At 32.7% G+C, this 21,342-nt stretch overlaps 1 protein-coding gene across 9 annotated transcripts in view; it reads left to right on the top strand.

The window, feature by feature from the left end:
• Positions 1 to 21,342, top strand: part of RELCH (RAB11 binding and LisH domain, coiled-coil and HEAT repeat containing) — a 110,437-nt gene that overhangs the window by 25,154 nt on the left and 63,941 nt on the right. For 5 of the 9 annotated variants that reach the window (XR_013376063.1, XM_077891147.1, XM_077891120.1 and 2 more), the window contains exons 3-11: positions 3,722 to 3,793; positions 3,902 to 3,957; positions 4,059 to 4,172; positions 5,749 to 5,952; positions 6,056 to 6,147; positions 6,840 to 7,121; positions 9,900 to 9,975; positions 11,471 to 11,566; positions 11,716 to 11,739. Coding sequence is in view for 8 of the 9 variants with exons in the window: in XM_077891147.1 (XP_077747273.1) it covers positions 3,722 to 3,793; positions 3,902 to 3,957; positions 4,059 to 4,172; positions 5,749 to 5,952; positions 6,056 to 6,147; positions 6,840 to 7,121; positions 9,900 to 9,975; positions 11,471 to 11,566; positions 11,716 to 11,739 (1,016 nt within the window). In the remaining variant the exon portion in view is untranslated. The remainder of the gene's footprint in view (positions 1 to 3,721; positions 3,794 to 3,901; positions 3,958 to 4,058; positions 4,173 to 5,748; positions 5,953 to 6,055; positions 6,148 to 6,839; positions 7,122 to 9,899; positions 9,976 to 11,470; positions 11,567 to 11,715; positions 11,740 to 21,342) is intronic. The other 4 variants (XM_077891139.1, XM_077891129.1, XM_077891155.1 and 1 more) reach the window with 3 other exon arrangements.

Here is a 21,342-nt window from a genome sequence, read left to right as displayed (position 1 = left end):
TCTTGAGGGGTGGAATTAATATGGCTTGGCTTGGACATTTAATTAATGTGGACTGAGTAAGCACAGTGGATAAGTGAAGAGTAATTTCCAGGTTTCCTATTTGGATATCTGTATAGACAGTGGTGCCATTAATGGAGAGAGGCTGCCGGAGGAAGAAGGAGAGCAGATTTGAGAGGAAGATGATAAAATTCATTTAGATAGATCAAATTCAAAACTTAGGAGACATTCAGGTGGGCATGTCCTAGAGATAATTAGGTAGGTCTGTATCTTTGGGAAAAGGTAAAGATTTTTGAATCTTCAGAGTACTTGTTACAGTTAAAACCATGAGTGGATGTCATCCCAGTGGGATATGTAGGCCAAGAAAAGGGCCAAGATGATACCTTGAAAAATACCAGCTTTGCGATGAGTAATAAAGGAATCTATATGAGAACCTGAGCAGGAAGGATAGTAATAATAAGAATTTTGGGGGTTTTTTGTTTTTTTTCTTTTAAGGTTTGGGGAAGATGATTTCCCCCCCACTGAAATAAATACAGAAAACTAAATGTCTATAAACTATAGAGATTGCTTCTTGCTTCCGTTCATTTATTTTTCACTATTTACTAAGTCATGCCAATAGTACTATTCCATTCTAAAGTCTATAATAGGCAGAGAGAATTCTCTAAACCCCGGAGGGGTGGTAAATCCCTACAGTTGTAGGATTTTTGTATAATTTTTAGGAATAGATTTTTATTCTAACAATTTTAAAAGAATCTTCCAATCTTAGAATTCTGTTCCTGGGATAATAAAATAAGTATTAAAAAAAGGGGAAGTGGTATTTTATTATGAAGTCAAATGACTTTATAGTCAGAAAAAAAAGATCCAGGGAATTCTGACTTGAAAGAAGATGGTTTCATGTCTACTATGGGAAGGACTTTGACTCAGTTTTGTTGATTTGAACTCTACAACAGTAAACAGGAGTGAGAATAAGAAAAGTACTTGACTCTGATCAGAGTCCTGTCAGAATTATGGAAGTTTTTTCCAAAATAAGATTTTGAGTTTCATGCCAGGATGATCAAAGACTAGCAGATATTTCAAGATAATACAGTGATATATTGATTGGGGCCACAAGGGATTGATATTTTTTTCTTTTTTGAAATTTAACACTTTACCTTTCATGTAAAGTCACGAGGATATAATCTTTAAACATTCAGGTACCTCTGACAGTATACCAGTATTCCAACTCCTGCTGAAAAAAACAACAATTTCAACTACTAGAGTTGTTTATACTGAAAATTATTAATTATTTTGATAAGATTATAATATGCAATATTAGAATATACCTACATATTTGCAGTTATTAGTTTAATTCCAATAAAATTGCCTTCAGTAGGGTTAAACTAGTAGTAGAGGATTGAGATGGTGGAGTGAGCAGGTCACCTGGGTAGTTGGTTCCTACAGTGTTTTTTACAAACAATACACATCCTCAAACATTTTTATGAAGAATTAAAATATTTGAAAAATACTTGGAAGTTATTTGGTATAATATATCTCTTTACAAGATTATTAATTTTGAGCTTTAATTTTTTTAAGTAAAGGAGACAAATCCATATATGTTTGAATATAGCTCTTCAGACCTTTCTTGTGAAACTTTCTGATATAATTGTAATTACTTGATCCTACTGTGCCTTTATAGAGATGTACTATAGCTTCAAAGATATGCCTTTGTCTTTTAAAGTCTATATTGTATATTAAGAAACATGCAGCAGAGTGAATTCATTTTGATAAGCACTATCTTTTCAAAGCATTGGTAACTTTTACTGACATTTGGCAATGTATTTGTAAATGTGCATAAAAATATAAATTCTTGCCGTCTGACATGGGTTTTTCTGGCTTTCTGTGCCTTGATCATTCAGTGTTTTGCTCTTAGTCACCTAAACTTTTCACCAATTGAATTTGAGTTTTTCACAGTTTGTGTTTTAACCCTTTTTTTAATTTTTTTTTTCATATTTCTATCATTCTGGTGCAGGCATTTCTGATCTGCAATTGTTCTGTAATATGTCTTACTAAATTTATAAGTAATACTGAAAGCATAATATATATACTGATTTTACTTAAGGTATAGTTAAGTATTTTTAGATCAAAATCAATTACATAGAGCTTTGAAATTAAAAAAAAAAAAAAAGTAAATCTGTATTGTACTTACACACCGAATGTGTGCAGTCTGACTTTAAACACAAACTCTGTTTCCAGAAGTGTAAGTTTTAGGGAAAATGTTTTAACTTTGTTGCACAGAAATATTTGCAGATCAGCATTGCTAACTACCAAAAAAGAAATAGTAACATACATGTCATACTTTTAGTTGTGCTTCATGTTGCTGCAGTGAAGTTCTGTGCATCAAAATAATTGGCCTTCATGTACTAGATGTGATTCAATTACATCTTAAGTTTTTAATGAAAATATGCAAACTGAGTGAATCCTAATTTTTCCATATATTTTTATAGCTTTATTGTCTCTGATAGCATCTCATTTGCCATCTTTTTTGTTTATTAATCAGGAAAAAATTGCCATTTTTAAATTTTTTTATTTGTTAGTTTTTATGCAGAACTATTTAAATAGTATAATTTTGTTTAATATCCAGTTGTGACAGAGATCACTTAATTTTCCCAGAGCTTTACTTCCAGGAAATGGCTTTTTTCCTCACAGCTAAGTTTGTTTTTTCTTCAGAGCAATATTTATATATTTTAAAGAAAGTTCCCAGTTAAGACACATGTAGTTAAATGTTGCTCATGATAAAACATTTTCAAGAGCTTTTAAAAGTGTTTCCTCAGTAGTCACATTTATCTTATCAGTAACAAGAGAAGTCTTTTAGTTTCACTAGTTAGTATCTCTTAACATGAAGAGATATCTATTTGGAGAGTTACCAGAAACTTTGAATTCCTGCTTAATTATACTTAGTATCCTTAGTACTATACTATACTTTTAGAATTGTACACTATCATTTACTTTGGAATGGTCTTAAATAGAAATGAAAAGACAAGCTATTTCTATTTCTTCTGGATTTAAATGAAACCTAAAACCATAGGAACATTTTTAAGATATGTGTTTAACATATCTATGCTTGTTTATAGAAAACATACTTTTGTTGTTAGAAAAACTTACAGCCATCCCAACATTTGTTAAATACTTAAACCATGTTTCTTCAACATCTTAATGAAGGGATATATTCACTAATGTTTTTGTATGTTGATTTATAACATTATTCTAGATAATGCCTTTAAAAATACTTTTCTCATTTTTAATCCTAAGGTTTTCTTAAAGTATATTTGCTTGAACTTGATCTAAATTTTTGTCTTGTTCCCTATAATTATGTCACTTGAAAACATTCCATTACATTTTCTTACCTATGCTGAGTGAAGTACAAGACCCAGATTACTAATATTTTTATTTACCTAAATGAGAGTATGCCATAGATTTTATTTTTAAATAGAGCTGTTCCCTGTCAGACAGCTAGAACATTTGACCAACAATCCCCTGAATTCTAAAACTATGGAAAACATTCACCAGTTTGCTTGCAAACCAACTCTGCTGCATGCGTTCACAAATTTCATAAAGATTGCATGCTTTCTGTTTTCAATACAAATTGTATTTTTTTTTCATACCCATCCTTGCTTTTTATTTTTTAATTTTGTTTCCCTTTTCTTGGTTGGATGCCTATGTGTGTTTATTCCAAATCCCTGTCCAGTCCTGGAGTTTGAACTACGGAAAGCCAAGGAGACCATTCAGGCCCTCCGAGCCAACCTGACAAAGGCTGCAGGTGGTGTACATAAAACTTTTTTGAGACTTTTTCTACTTTGACAATGTAGAAGTAGCTGAGAAATGTTCAAATGTAAAATAGTAAAGTATTTGTATTTTCTTCCACCAGAACATGAAGTTCCTTTACAGGAACGAAAAAATTACAAATCAAGTCCTGAAATTCAGGTGGGTGAATGACGGACCTAAAAGTATCTTCTACATAAAATGATAGCACAAGTATTAAAGGAAGGAAACTTATAGTATTGTATCTTTTATTTTGCCTGTAGGAACCAATCAAACCTCTTGAAAAGAGAGCTCTAAACTTCTTAGTCAATGAATTTTTATTGAAGAATAACTACAAGCTTACTTCAATAACCTTTTCAGATGAAAATGATGACCAGGTACAATTACTATTTTTTTTTTGACAGTGATTTGTTTCCTTTTTCATTTGTATATATTTTCTCTTTTATTTAGTTTCTCTAATTTTTAAGTCATACGTGTACAGTAAAATTCTATTAATACTAGTTAGCAAACACTTCTCAGCCCACCCAGTCTGGTATTCTTTTGGCCATGCACCCATTGCCACACTCAACTGTTACTGTCTTAGTCCCAATGTATCTGTATTTCTTCGCCTTACTAATATCTCCACCTTCTAAATTTCTCCGTTTTCGCGTCAGTCATCTCTCTTACCTACTGCTTTAACTCCTTTGTTATCATTTCTAAATTTATAAGCCCTCTCAACTTTCTTTTTAGTTTATCCTCTGCCTACCTCTCCAACATTATCTTTGCCTCTTCATTATAATCTTGCCAAACAGAAGGGCTTGCATCCCCCTCAACATATCTGGTTCCTATAGAGTTTTCTGCTTTTGTTCATTCTTCCCCTTGTCTCTGAAATAATTAGTTCTCCTATCTCTTTATTGCCATGTGCCTTGTGAATACCTAAACCTTTTCCAAGGGAGCGCACAGGTCATCACCTTTCCAAAACCTTTCCTTCTGTCTCAAGACAGAAACTGACTCCTTTCTCTGAATTCTTGATAGTTTTTTAATTATAATATCTATAATAATTCAGATTCTACCTATTTCCTTATGTCTTTGAAGACTGTGAAAGCCCCTGAATGGTTTCCCAAATAAATTATAAAAAGTTAAAGATATCAAATTAGTACTAAATTTTGATATATTGGAGAAAGAGAGAATGGTAGGGCAATATATTTGCATATAATCTGGAATTTTATAAAGCTCTTCAAAAAATCTTTGCTCATAGAATGCTTGAGATGACATACCTTTTTGTACCTCAGTAATAAAATTGTGTTAGATTGAATTCAAGTGAATGTTTCATATGCAATAAATCAAAGAACAGCTATTTGGATTCTGAAATTTTTCAGAAGCATTTTTAATAATATAAGTTGGATTCAAACAGCTATAGAAGGCAGGCAAGCAGGTTAAATTGCTTGCTTACCCACCAGAGATTACACTAAATGTATACAGGTTAAAATATTAAAGAAAGGAAGAACAAAATTAATCCCATCAATTAGTTTACTTATAAATAATGGGTACAACTTATAAACTAAGATTTTCTTAATAGAGACATGTTCTATAACTTCATGCAAATATTTAAGTATGTTTTACCAGCTTGAAAGTTAACATAATCTTAAAAGTTAAGTGTTTGCATTTTTGAGAGATTTAATAAATAAAAAGATTGTATATGCAACATCTTGACATCGTAGGCAGTTTAACTGTTTACTTAGACTATCAGGAAACTTAGAAGAAGAATATTGGGCAGTAGAAGATGTAAAGTAAGTTTAATGATGATATTTTCCCACTTGGAACTACACTTTGACATTACAACAAAATTATGATTATCTTGGGTTTTCAAGATACTAGCTATAAGGAATAAAATGAATCTTAAAAATGCAGGAAAAAAAATGCAGGATAAAATTTCTCCAGGTTTTAAAAATATTATTATCATTTATATTTTAGGATTTTGAACTCTGGGATGATGTAGGATTAAACATTCCAAAACCTCCAGACTTACTACAGCTCTACCGAGATTTTGGAAATCATCAAGTGACTGGGAAAGACCTTGTGGATGTGGCCAGTGGTGTAGAAGAAGATGAATTAGAGGCTCTTACACCAGTTTTAGGCAACCTTCCTCCAAGCCTTGAAACTCCTCAGACTGTAGAGGTGAGCAGTATTAATTAACTAGTCAGGTCAGCAAAAACTATTTAAATTGTATAAGCATGCTATGAGATCTTGAGTTTCTGTTTTTCTCCCATTTTGATTTTAGAATTCCTTGCTAGTACAGAAATTAGAAGATAAAATTAGTTTATTAAATAATGAAAAATGGTCTTTGATGGAGCAAATCAGAAGACTTGAAAGGTTAGTACTCAATCATCATTTCTAAAAAAACCTCTTAAAGGTTGTAAAGAAATTAACAGATTTTATAAATATATAAAATAATACCTAAGTTGTAAGACATAATTTTTAATATTCTAGTACTTTTTAAAGAAAGTTTTATAATTGTTTTGCATATTTAATATATTCTTTTTCCAAAAAATGTTATTAAGGCATCATAGTAATCATGTAACTAATTAATTCTTGGAAGCAAGGAACATGGTTTTCACTTCCCCATGGTTGTGTCAGTATTAATAAAATAACTCCTTCACACTAATGTTGTAAACATTTCCCACTGATTATTTCATTTAATTCTTATTAATATCCTGTCAGTTAGATGGAATTATTCCCATTTTGCAAATATAGAAAAGAAGGTTATAAGCCAGTTCAAAACAGAATTTATAAGGCTATTTTTATGCTTCATGGTAAGCGTTTGTAGTTATACTTTTAGGTATATGAAGCATTCGTGTATAGAGTACAGAAAAGATTAATCAGTTGTCAAACAATTTTCAATTAATGTGTGATGCTTTTAATGTATAAAACCTAATATGAAAAAAAACAAAAAACAAAACAAAACAACAACAACAACAAAAAAACCTAAAATGAGGTTTGTTTATGGTATTGCCACAGTTTTAAGAATATAGTTGTTTTCTGATAATTTCTCTTTCTTGCTGCAGTGAAATGGACTTCCTCAAAAATGAACACTTTGCCATCCCAGTAGTTTGTGACTCTGTTCAACCTTCTTTGGATCATAAAGACTCTGAAGACAGTGGACAGAATCCAGTTATAAATAACACAGACAAGGGAAAAGACAAAAATAACCATCTTTCAAAATCAGATGAAGTTGATTCCACTATTCCTAAGGAGAATTTCCCAAATTCTGTCCCCAGGAGAGAAAAAGAAGAAGTTCCGTCTTCTCCATCAAGTAAAAACACAGTCCATTTTGATAAACCCAATAGGTTAGTATGCAGCCTACGTTTTGAGTGCATCTTTCAGCTATCTAATACCTCGCCCAACTAGAGGAGCTTCATTTCTTATTTTGCAGGTCAAATGTATAAATTTTTACACTTGGCATAAACTTAACACATAGCAAAGTACATATCTCAAAAAAAAAAACCAAAACACAAAGTAATTACTAAGTTAAATTACATTAAAGAGGATTAAAACATAAATGGAATCGTATCTATCTTAGCAAAGTACTTAGACCCATAAAATAATATGTATATTCTGTGTGCTGTAAACTCTTGTACCCAGTGATTTTATTTTTTTTAAATTTGTTTATTTGAGAGAGAGCACAAGCTGGAAGGGCAGAGGGAGAGGGAGAATCTGAAGTAGACTCCCTGCAAGTGCAGAGCCAAACGCAGGCTCTATCTCACAATCCTGGATCTCGACCTGAGCTAAAACCAAGAGTTGGACACTAAACCAGCTGCACCACCCAGGCAGCCCCATAGCCAGGGATTTTTACTTTTTCTCTGTTCAGTCATTAACAGACTCAGTAGAAGGTTTTGGTACTGCATAGTTACCAGTGTAAACAGGGGAATTGTTTCTGCTCCTAGTCCCCTTTCCTGTGTCTGCTTCCATGACTAATATTGTATTATTGATATTCTCTTGATTCATTTACTTTACTTTTATTGAGTCTCAGTGATTGAACTCAGATAACAGTGGTACATGCCCTTTATGATCAGATTTTTTAGTGGAGGAGACAAAGTATAATTTAAAATTTTTTTAGGTATTGTGAAGAAATCATTTTAATAAAGGAATGTTTACTGTCCTCTTTTTTATATTTTAGGCACAGTTCTAAATTCTTTCTGTACACTGACTTATTTCATCCTCACAGATAGCCTATGGTGCAATTCTGAGCTGCAAGTCATGCTTTCTCCTTCCATTAAACAGACGGATATTACACCTAGTTTTGGAATATAATAGGAAAGTATGACTGATTTCTTTTAGACTTAGAGGTACTCATTTTTAAGAAGCATTTGATTTTTTTGTAAGTAAATCTTTCTACTGATGAGCCACAACTTTTTGTAAAATTTCTATCCACATTTTTCTTTAGGTATTATGGAGGTTACAGAGTTGAAATAGATAGAGCCCAGTCTTCAAGCTGCATTTTTTTCTAGTATGGATAAGATAGAGTCATAAAAATCTATGTTTAGATACTCAACAATAATGGCAATTATAGTAGTTCTTTAATGTTTAGGAGTACTTCCATATATCTCTTTTGATGTACAAAAGTCACTTTGTGGAGAAAGATGGTTATTAAATTTGTTCAGCTAATATTTTTAGTTCTTAACTGTGCTAGGCAGTGTTAACAAGGAACAAATGGAAGGCAAAACATACGGTAATCACATGGTATGAGAGAGACCAACAATCAGACAATCATAAAGTGTGAAAAATAGAAATATAAGAGAAGTTTAGCTTGCTTTGGGAACACACATCGGGGCACCTAATGTAAGTCATCAAAACAGGTAGTTTTCAGGGAAGAAGTGTTTAAGCTGAGGCCTGCCAACTAAATAGGAGTTAACCAAACGAAAAGAGAGGAAGGAGTGTTCCCACTCATGGAAGATAGCATGTGCTAAGAGCATACCACACATTTTGGGGAACTAAGAAGAATTTAGTAAGTAAGGTTTAAGCAAAGACAGTCATATAATCCACATTAACTCTTTTAGAGAGCTGGGACATGATGGTATCTAAGTTTTAGAAAGAGTCCTCTAAGGTAGAGTTGATTGGAGAGTAGCAAAATTGGAGGAAAGAAGCCTAATTGGGGGGTGGTGGGTTGTCTATTGGAAGAATCCAGGTAAGAAATGATTGAGGTATTGGAATGAAGTAAGTAGAATTTAAGATAGTTAGAAGGTAAAAGCTTGATTGGATTTGGAGTTAAAAGAAAGGGAAAGATACAGGCTGATTTGTGGTTTCTGGGTTGGTTGATTAGGATCATGGCTGTTCCACTGAAAGAATATGAGAGAAGGAACATAGATGAGCAAATACTTGAGCTTTGGTACATTACTCTTACTCTGTAATCATAGAAATTACTGAATGCCACTTCATAGTATATACTATATAGCCTCTATTTTATAACTTTTAGCATTAGCCCTTTTCTTTGTAGATTGAGATAAAGTACAACTCAGTCATATTTTGTGAATACTACTACACAGAAACTAGTGTCATTTTAGAGAATAATGTTTTACCTTCATTTCTTAAATATAAGCTAATATTTTCTATTGCAAAAATAAAATACTTTCCTTTACAATATACCATAAATGTTGACTGAGCCTCTGCTTCATTTACCTTTAATTATTACCTCTTTTACGTGGCTCTCTAACATTAAGGTTTATCATTATCATTAGAGAGGTCTGCAAAACTTTAATTCCTGTCAGCAATTTTTTATCCACCTTACTGGACTATTGGGAATTGTGGAGAAAAAAGTCCTCATTTCAGATTTTGCAAATACATTCTATAATCATTGATCTGTTCTATATTTCAGGTTTGATCCGATATTTACAGGCTTTTCACTCATAGAACTTGAAACTATTTTAAAATCAGTTATTGCTAATTTCTTCCCCTGTATAATTCACTAGTGAATTATTCTTCAAATCATTGGTGGTTGAAAAATCCAGTTAGCATTTGTGGGGCAGGATGAATGAAGGAATAGGAGTTATAACATGCAATTTACCTTCTCCTAAATACCGATGGTAACTATTTGGTATTGTCCCTTTTTCATCCAATTTTTCTTCTAGGAAATTGTCTCCTGCTTTCCATCAAGCTCTACTCTCTTTTTGTCGAATGTCGGCAGATAGTCGTTTAGGATCAGAGGTAAATTATACTGTATATTCTTGGAACTTTCTTAAAATATTTGATTTTTCTTCTTATCTGTAGTAAGACTCCATTTCAAATAAACATCTGTTTTTTAAAATAATAGCCTAGGAAATAATACCTAAAATTTTAAGCTTTTAAGAAAGGTAGTTGATTATTTCTGTCATTTAGACTAAAGTTTTGTCTACTATTAAAGGGACCTTTTTGTATCTATTTTTAATTTGTTATGTCTGACATATGGTAATATGCCTTTTTTTGGTATAATTCAGAAAACCAGTGTTAAATGTACATATTGTTTGTATTTCAGTTGGTTTTAGATTACCCCATTATTTTTACTTAATTAGGAGTGGTTATCTTTTTTTGTTTTTTTTTTTAAGATTTTATTTATTTGAGAAAGAGAACACAAGTAGGGTGGAAAGGCAGAGGTAGAGGGAAAAGCAGACTCCCTGCTGAGCAGGGAGCCTGACTTGGGTATGACCTGGGCTGAAGGCAGATACTTAACCCACTGAGTCACCCAAGCACCCCAGGAATGATTATCTTTGATTGCTGAGTTTGTTAGCTCTCAGATTCCTCAAGTGCTTTTTAATTGATGGAGGCTCATCTTGAAAGGACATTTTAATGATTTTTTTAAAAGATTTATTTATTTATTTATTTATTTATTTATTTATTTATTTATTTAACACACACACACACAAACAGGCAGGGGGAGAAGCAGGCTCCATGCAGGGAGCCCCACGCGGGACTCCATCCCGGGTCTCCAGGATCACGCCCTAAACGGAAGGCACTGCTAAACTGCTAAGCCACCGGGGCTGCCCTGTTGTTTTTAAGATTTTTAAATTTATTTATTAGAGAGAGAGAAATAGGCAGAGGGAGAAGCAGGGTCCATTCAGGGAGCCCAATTGAAAGGGCATTTTATTATTTTTTTCTATCATTATACTCCTCCCCTTTCTGGTTGTTTTATGGTTGATTCCACTGGACCTCTTGTGGGCTTCAGTTTCACAATGTCATTGTGAATCTGAAAGAGGTAGAGGATGCTTTGGATGCATTTCTGGCAATCCTCACAGCAGAACTAGGTCAGCCTTGGGCGTCTGTCTCCTGTACGCAGCTTCACTTTCCAAACTATTGCCAGGGGCATACATTGTAGTTATGTAGGCATCTTTTCAAGAATGAACGGAAAACCATTGAAGTTACCTTAGTCCTGTGTTATTCCTCCTTGTTCCCAGAACTGTATAGCCTTGTAGGGCTCCTTGGATTCACGCTTGCTTCTTCCTGGTATTTTCAGTCTATTTCTTGCTTACAGAAATGTTTATCCTGTGTGGTAACACAGTTCTTGTTGTCCGTGATGGAATGTCTTGTTATTACCACTGCCATCAGAAGTTGGAACTTTGGGTGTGTGCCTAGAGTGGAGGTGGCAGGATCTAAAGCGTGAACTTCAAGAACCATCATGCATGGAATTTCTACACCATCCTCATTTATTAATTCTTTGGTTTTCTAGGTGTCTCGGATTGCAGACAGTGAGAAAAGTGTTATGTTAATGCTGGGACGCTGCCTGCCACACATTGTTCCTAACGTGCTGTTGGCAAAGAGGGAGGTGAGACACATAAAAGTGTTTTCATCCCAGTAATCTCATCGTGTTGTCCATTTTTTGTCATTTTGAAGTTTAGTGTTATATTTTTATTTTGTTAAAGTCTATTACTTGCAATCATATTCTTACTTTTGTGCATGCATCTCTGCTCCTAGAGAATGGTTTTACACCTCTGTCAGGTGAGTTCAGTAAAACTGCATGGTATTCATGTTTTCCCAGTTTTGCTTAAAGCATCATTAGCTTCTGCAGCACTAACTATTACTGTAGGTCCATTTATGTGCCATGAATACTGTCCGTTTTCTACATTACCAGTTAACTGATTTATTTTATCTCTGCTGTGGATATGATATGCTTGATCTGTATACAAAAATAGACCCTCTTTGTATTGAAAATTAACTGGGACTAATAATGTAACTTTTTTCCTAAATGTTCTTGTAGTTACCTATTATAAATGTTACTTTTATTATATTCGTTTGTCCATAATTACACTTGTCTTACGATGATAGGATAGTTACAGTATTGACAATAACTTTTGAAAGTACCTTCTTTTGCTTTTCTCTTAGCTAACTTTGTTATTGACAGATGCTTAAAATATCCAAAATACAGTAGCCAGTATCTTTTAGTACAAAGAACCTCCATTATGAGCCATACTGTAGGGAGTTAACCTTTAGAGTTATATTCAGCCAAGAAAAGATTAATAAAAAGTTATCTATAGTCTAATTTAAATGACAGTGGATGTAATTTGTTTGAATATTTCAATTTATAAAATCAACTTCCAGTTCACAAAATTTTTTTATAAAATGGATTAAGAGTATTTTAGAGTATATCCTGTAAGTTTCTTATATCATCTTCTTAATATTTACCTCTGATTTCAATCATAATTCATGGGACCTACAGTATGATAGGTACACAATGCATTGGCAAAGCCCATATAAAGCTTATCCTTAATTATCCGTTTAGCACAAGAAATTTGTACTGATCCTCAAGAAAACTTACATGTAGAAACGTACATGTAAAATTTACATTAAAATTTTTTATTACTGTAGGTGTTTTGAATTTAACAAAAGTTTTAAAAGACTGTTTACTTACCGGTGGTTTTATTTTATCTAATACATAAAAATAGTTGTAAGATATTAATAAGTGTGAAAGATTCCTGTATCTTGAAGGATCAGTGTCCAATTTCCGATTGTTTTGCAGTTCTGCTTGGCAGAATGGTGTTTGAGCTTCTTTTCCTTTTTTTAGCTTGTAACATAATCCATGCAATGCATTAATGTTTGCATCCCTTTTACTGTGTCTCCTTAATATAATCTTTAAAATAGCACAGAAACCTAATTGTTATGAGATGCAGTTTAAGCCTTATTTTAATTTTCTCTTTTTTTATCATAGAAGATTCTACCACTAAAATCTGATTGTACTGCATGAAGTATTTATAAATTTGCATCATCAGTAATCAGATCTGTTATATATATATATAAATATATATGCTTACATATATATTTATACATAGACACATTTTGTTTGTGGTATGATGTTTACTTTTATGGCTGATTTTAAGTTTTTTGTATTTAAAAAATATATACTTACAATTTCATGAAGAAGTGATTGTTTATCTTTGTTTAATTATTTGTGTGTTATTCTATTTTATCAGAAAATTTACCATTTATCAAAGTTGTATTCTCTTGAAATTAAATTGGCAAATAATGAAGTTTATCTTGGTTTGGTTTGAAACCAATCCCAGGGCATGAAAGGACAAAACTTTTACTTCCATTCGTCCTTTGAATATTAGATTACTTTTATTTACTACTTCACCTTAATTCCTTAAATACGTATTTTTAAAAAGGTCTTGTGATTAAAGGATAAATATTTTGATTTTTTTTCTTTTCAAGTTTTATATAGTCTTTTATCAGGATAAGCCTTTTTATTGATATGTAAATACAGTTAAAATGTCCTTTGATAAACTAATTGGTCACAATAATAGCCTAGCTGGTTAAATAAATCATTAGAACATTATTTAAGGTTTTGTTTAAGTAACACATTTACATTAACATCTTTTTATTTTTTTTATTTATTTATTTAAATATTTTATTTATTTATTCATGAGAGACACACACAGAGAAACAGAGACATAGGCAGAAGGAGAAGCAGGCTCCACGCGGGGAGCCCGATGTGGGACTCCATCCCCAGCACTCCAGCATCACGCCCTGAGCAGGAAGGCAGACTCCCATCCGCTGAGCCACCCAGGCGTCTCCATTAGCATATTTTTAAATATAAAAAGATAAATAACAAAAACTCTTTCCCTGTCCCTGAGCCACCATTCCACATACAATAGATGTTATTAGTTTTTAATATATTCTCTTAAGCCCTTTGCCCATTTTTTAATTAGGTTGTTTGTCTTTGTTTTTGAGTTGTAAGAGTTCTTAAAATTCTCAATATTAAACCCCTATTCTATATATGATTTGCAAATATTTCCACTTGGTAGGCTGTCATTTCACATTTTTTATAATATCCTTTTATGGACAAATGTTTTCCGTTTTTATGAAGTCTGATTTATCTATTTTTTCTTTTGTTGCCTGTGTCTTTGGTGTCAAATCTAAGAATATATTGCCAAGGCTGAGGTCAAGATTACTCCCTGTGGTTCCTCCTAATAGTTTTATAGCTTTAGCTCTTTTTTTAGGTCATGGATCCATTTTGTATTTGTATTTGGAGTGAGGCAGGGGCCCAATTTTATCCTTTTTGTATGATCGTCCAGTTGTCTCAGCACTATTTGTTGAAATCATTGAATCATCATGGCACTTTTGTCTAAAGTCAGTTGTCTGCACATGTTTGGATTTATTGAGAGACTCTCAGTTCTGTTTTCTTGGTCTTTATGTTTATCCTTATACCTGTACCAACCATACTGTTTTGATTATTTTAGCTTTGTACTAAATTTTGAAATTGGGAAGTATGTATTCTTGAACTTTTTTTCTTTTTCAATATTTCTTACCTATTCAGGACCCCTTGCAGTTGCATAGGAATTTGATACTCCACTTTCATTCTGCAGTAAAGGTCATTGGAATTTTGATAGGGATTGCCTTGAATTTATAGATCGCTTTAGGGAGTGCTGCCATTCTAATAGCAATAATTCTTCCAATTCATGAACATGGCATTCTTTTCATTTATTTATGTCTTTAATTGCTTTCAGCAGTGTTTTGTAGTTCTCCGTATACAAGTTTCTCACTTCCTTTATTTTGGCTCTTTTAAAGATATGTTTATTTTTTTGAGAGAGAGAGAGCAAGCATGCACAAGTGGAGAGAGGGCTAAGGGAGAGAATCTTTGAAGCAGACTCCTTGTTGAGCACAGAGCCTGATGCTGGGCTTGATCTCTTGGCCCATGAGATCACAGCCTGAGCCCAAACCACGAGTCTGACATTTAACCCATTGAGCCATCTAGGCACCCCTTTTGTTACTTTATTTTCTCTTCACTTCCTTGTTTTAATTTACTCCTATGTATTTCATTGTTTTGGATGGTATTGTAAATGGGATTTTCCCCTAACTTCCTTTCAGATTATTCATTCCTGATTTATAGAAACAGAAGTGATATTGTGTGGTAGGCTCTTACCTTGTAACTTTCCTGAATTAATTAGTTCTAGTAGTTTTTTGTGGAGTCTAATGTGATTTTCTTCAACTAGAATAACATTACCTGCAAATAGAGTTTTGCTTCTTCTTTTCCAATTTGGATGGCTTTTCTTTCTTTCTCTTGCTTAATTGCTCTGGCTAAGACTTACAATACAATGTTGAATAGCAGTGTTTTGAGAAAGCAGATATTTTTGTCTTGTTCCTGATTTTATGGAGAAAACTTTCAATTTTTCACCATTGAGTATGATACTGGCTGTGGATTTTTCATAAATGCCTTTTATCATATTAAGGAAATTTTCTTTTCCTAGTTTGCAGTGTTTTTATCATGAAAGGATGTTGAATTCTGTCAAATGCTTTTCCTGTATTGATTGAGATGATAATTTTTTCCCCTTTGTTCTATTGGTGTAGTATAATCCTTTACTGATTTTTCATATATTGGGCCAACCACCTGGAATAAGTCCTGGTTGGACATGGTATATAATCCTTTTAATGTGTTGTTGGATTTGGTGTAACTTTTTTTTTTTTTTTTGCACATTTCCACACCTAAATTCGTAAGATATATTGGTCTGTAGTTTTAACACTGAGAATTGTCTGGTCTAACCTGGTCTATTCTTGAAAATATTCCGTGTGCCCTGGAGAAAAGTATATATATATTGCTATTGTCAGGGTGAATGTTTTATATATGTCTTTAGGTTTATTTGATAGCGTTCAGGTTTTCTGTTTCCTTAATGATCTCCTATTTAGTGGTTTATCCATTATTGAAACTGGGGTATTGAAGTCTGCAAATATTATTATAGAACTGCATTGTATTCAGAAATATTTTGTATGTGTGATATGATCTTTCTTCCATCACTTACACAGATGGTACCATACTCCTATGCACTATTCTTTACATTGCTTTTTTTCCATGTAACATTATATTTTTGTATCTATGTCGGTATATAAAGAACTCTCTTGTTCTTAAGGCTGCATAATATCTAGTCTTTTTATAGGCTTTTAAACATGTTTTAAATTAGTGTTTTTTCGAACTTTATTGGCCATACTCAGTAAGAGAGACATTTTACATGATGTGCCAGTGTGTAAAATACATATATATAATTAAAATGAAAGCATGACAAATCAAGTCTTTTCTTTACTAATTATGAAAAGTTAAAATAGAAGACAATATCAAACATGATTTTAAAAATATTTTTAAACAGTAAAGAATATGCCTAAATACACAGTAACAAAGGAAAGAATACTCATGATCCATTCAGTTATTTTTTTGACTCATTGTTTTAAAGTGACATAAAGGTTAATTAAAGTTGTCTAAATTAAACTTTTTATTTTTTATGAAAGTACAGTGAATATAGATGTTAGTGTTATTTATTTTTGTTTTCTAAAAGAAAAGTAACAACTTCACTTAATCTTTAGGTCACAATTAATTGCATTTTCTAAATTTAGCATACCATAATATTTTAAATCAAAGATTCCATTGATTGTAACAATTATGTAGCTTTGAGAAAAAAGAATTCAATGAAATTATTAACATTCTCCATTAATAATACACATCCCAATTTCAGAGATCATAAAAAGTAGAAAAAAGTTTCCTCCTATCAACTGTTAAGTAATGATCATCTTTTTTTTTTTTAAGTATTTTAAAAGACTGACTTCCTTTTGATTTGGGGACAAAAAAATCATGAACAAATTTTCTGTTTGTGGCTTATGTAGTAGTTCATCTTAATGGGTTCATTGAAGAACTTGAATCTTTCAAACCAAATTATAGAATAAATGTATGTATATAGGCCACAGAAGTTAATTTTTCACAGTCTCTGCTTTAAATGCATTTGAAGGGAAAATTCTGTAATTTAAAAATAAGATTTCTTAAAGGATTACTTTTAAAAGCATTTTTAAATAATATATCTAAATTTAATTTTTATTTTCATTCTATGCCAAGGAAAAAGCTGACTTGGAAAAGCAAAGGAGAAGTCTGGGCCTGGAATGGGGATGGGCAAGTGGAAGTGGGGAATGAGACCAAGCTTTCTTTTTGAGATGTTGAAATTGTTCCGAAATTATATTGGTGGTGGTTGCACAACTCTGAATACACTAAAAACCACTGGATGTACACTAGAATTTTTATAATATATAAAATATACCTCTTTAAAGCTAGAAGAAAAGAAGCAAAGGAGAGAACCAATTCCCTAAAAGTTTTTTATTTTATTTTATTAATTTTTGAGAGAAAAAAAGAGCGCTCTGCGTGAACAGGGGGAAGGAGCAGAGGGAGAGAGAGGGAAGATACTCTCCAGCAGACTCTGGGCTCAGCAGAGCCCATCGTGGGGCTCGATTCCCATTACCCTGAGACCATGACCTGAGCTGAAACCAAGAGTCGGACACTTAACTGAGCCCCCTCTGTTCCCCCTCCCTAAAAGTTTTAAATGTAGTAGTATCTCCGAAGATCTGCTTATTTTCTGAGAAACCAAACTTTGCTCTTTTATATTGCATTCATGTTTGCTCCATGTTGAATTTTTAATTTAATAATTAGTAATAATAGCCTAAGTATTTATAATTGTATGAGTCTTGCGAGGAAAAGGTTTTACATCTACCTTTCTAAGTTCTTTGGCTAGTCTAATAACCAGATTAACATAGGACAGATTCATAGGAGAAAAATAAATTTAATTACCTATGTATGAGGGCCCCATAACAATATAAGACCCAAGGATAAGCTGGGCAGGTAGGCTTATATACTGACTTCAGCAAATGGTCTAAGAAAGGGATGGAAAGGGAGTGATCACAGGATAAGAAGAGCAGTTTGTAATTAGGTGTTTGTCCTTTCACGCAGATAAGTCATTGAGAGAAAATTCTCTCTGGGCCAGACCTCTATCTAAATTCTTTTTGGTAGTTTAAGAAAGAGGTAAAAGTTTTTCTTGGGGTCTGCTGGATCTTGATTGCCTTCAGCTCAAAATAGTCTGTCCACATGCCAAAATGGAACATTTTGGGGATACTTGTTTTGAACCCCTTCAGGAGTTCTACAAAAGAATAGATAAGTAAAGTAAAATAGATACTATTGTGAAGTAGATAAGCTTAATCCATCTCCTTTACCTATTCAATAGGTGTTTTTATATATGTATGTTAATTTTGGAAGTATCACGTGCTCTTTAGCAGTAGCAGAGTTTTTTTATTTGTTTTTTTTTTTTTTTTTTAAGATTTATTTGTTTATTTTGGGGAGAGAGAGAAAAGCAGCAGACTCCCCACTGAGCTCAAGGGAGCTTGATGTGGAGCTCCATCTTAGGACTCTGAGATCATGACCTGAACTGAAGGCAGAGACACTTAACCAACTGAGTCACCTAGGTGTCCCAGCAGTATCAGAGTTTAGAAGTCATTTTAATTAGGCTTCTTAAAGGTTGAGCCATGGGAATAATTCTAAGATAGATAAGTCTTAGATAATAATTCTAAAAATAGATACTTTAAGAGCCCTTGAAGTATAGAACTTTTCCAGAGGTGAGTAATCTTGTTTTTTTCTTACGTGAGTCTTTGTAATGTTTGCTCCCTCGTTCTTTCTCTCCTTCTTTCTTTCTTCCTTTCTTTTTTCATATTTCTCTCTCACTCTCTCTTTTTTTTTTTTTTTTTTTTTTTTTGAATAAGCTCTGTGCCCAACATAGGGCTTGAACTCACAACCTGGAGATCAAGAGTCACATGCTCTACCAACTGAGCCAGCCAGTAGCCCCTCTTTCTTTTTTAAATGTATTGTCAACATTCTGACAAGTTACAACTGAAAATCTAAATCAGAGAGTGTACGTGAATTTAAATTTTAATTTGGTATTGCTTCATATCTAGGCAAAAGACCAAATGGAAAAGTCTAAAATAACAACTACCTAAAATTTTTAAATGAAGCTTGAGTTATAGGAAATAATTTTAATGAAAGCAGTGAACTATAACTTACAGGACTGATGTTACCTTTCTAGTACAGTAGAATTTTCTTCTTGACCCAAAGCACTCAGACATTTCCAAAGCACTCAGACATTTCCTCCTTGGCATCTGATCTAAATATAATATTTCCTTTTCTGTTTTAGGATTCTTTCAGATATTGAATCCATTATCTTATCATTTCCATGCTTTTTTTAATGTTAAAATTTGCCTTCATTTCTGCCACCCAACATCTAATCTCTTAGTTTGGTTTAGATCCTTTTTAGATGCTTCCTCTCCCCACCTCCCCCTTTTTGTAGTCTTAAACACACCAATCTTTCTAAGACTAAGTTAAGTAAAAATACTCATAAAATCAAACGTAAAATTTTCTAAAGACGTTTTCCTATCTCTAAAATGATTTCTTAGTCACTAGAATTTATTTTGTTTTAGTTGTAAAGCTGAAAGAACTGAAACAGTACTACCTTGCCTATTTAATTCTGTGCAAAATTCCATTGGCAATCTAAGATTTGAGAGGTGGGAGATCCTTCATATAGAGAGAACTAGCTTTGTAATTAAAATTGCAAAAGTCATTTACTTGAGTAAAAGGTAAATTACTAAGCCTTTTAGATTACTGAATTCTAAAAGCCTTAGAAATATCTTTTCCAAAATGATAATAAAGTAATAGAATACCTTCTGCAGTAAAATTACTGCACTGATTTCCTCTCTAGTGATCAATAGGACATCTGGACATCTGTTTTATATTTCACTTCAATATACATTCATTGAGTACTATCAGTTGCTAAAGCATGTTTTAAATACAAATTTTAAGATTTTTGTTGCCTTGAAGTATGGACACTAACTTTTTTAGGGGGATAACTACCTTTTGGATATAATGTTACCAAAGCTATAGATATTTTCTTACCATGGTTACTATTACTCTTTTTTTCAACATGCAGTATTAAATCTGATTTGCTTAAGGATCTTTTCATGTGAAAAACTCCTAAGCTTTAGATAATGATGTCTAAATTGCTCTTATTCTCAATACATTTTTATATGTAATCATTTCAAGACATTTTTTTAAACCACTGTCATCTTGAAAAAAAACCACTATAATCTTGTCTTCTGAAGGAAATTTAACTACCACCTTTTAAATGTTTCATTTAAGAATTATAAGGAAAGTTTTTAAAACACTAGACTTCTTCATTGGAGAGATGATACCAAAGGGAGAATATTGGTTCAAATCTATAAATTTATGAATAGTGTGAAAATGGTACATACAGACCTAATAAATCCTGATGTGGATGTATTAATATTTCAGAGGCTTGCAAAAGATGAATTCACAGTAAATAAATGTGAATATACAACAGCAGATACATATGTACAGAATTCATTATTCCAGGGGTGATACAAATAGAATTTGTGAATAAATAAATGAGCGAACTTGTACAAGTAGAACTTGTGAATAAATAAGCCATTCATAATTTAGCAATTAAAATCCCTGATGATTCTATGAGAAACAAACTACTCTTTCCACTTTTTTCTGCCATCACTTACTGGACCTCTTCTCAACTCTGTATTTCTCTAAGAGGAAGAGACTGACCTACTTTATACACTGAGTTATAAAACTGTTTTAGCCATTAATGTGCCAAGATGTACCCAGTTCTCCTTGGTATGGCATATTATCCAAAACTGATTGGCAAAGACTTCCTGTATGCTGTTAATTTTGCCAGCAAGAAGTAAAAGTAAATGGCAATGTAACTTATTACCATGATTCAGAAAAGTGAAAAGTATTTTCCTTCAGTCCTATAGTCATAGAATTTTAGAGTCTAAGGGTACAAGAAATGACAGATTTTCCTCCCACGTGTCAATTCGGATTGGTTGGTATTGAGAAGTGCTTTGGTAAGTGCTCTGTTAAGACTTTGTGAGACCAACCTTGATCTCAGAAGGAAAAATTAATAATTTTACATTAGCAATAGAGAAGGAAATTGCAGACTGTGTATGAAATACTTCCCATTTCTGCCCTGATCTTAATTCTTTTATGTTTTGTTTGAAGAAACTAAAAACCAGAGACATTTGTGATTCTCATTAAGTTTTCAGTTTGGCACATGTACAGCCATATTTCACTTAAAAGATTATTTATGCTTTTTTTTTTAGATTTTTTTTTTCTTTATTCATGAGAGAAACAGAGAGAGAGAGAGAGAGAGGCAGAGACACAAGCAGAGGGAGAAGCAGGCTCCATGCAGGAAGCCCGACATGGGACTCCATTCCGGGTCTCCAGGATCACGC

The sequence above is a fragment of the Canis aureus genome, chromosome 1 (assembly GCF_053574225.1).
Source record: "Canis aureus isolate CA01 chromosome 1, VMU_Caureus_v.1.0, whole genome shotgun sequence".
NCBI lineage: Eukaryota > Metazoa > Chordata > Mammalia > Carnivora > Canidae > Canis > Canis aureus.
This window is presented reverse-complemented; position numbering and strand designations above follow the sequence as displayed.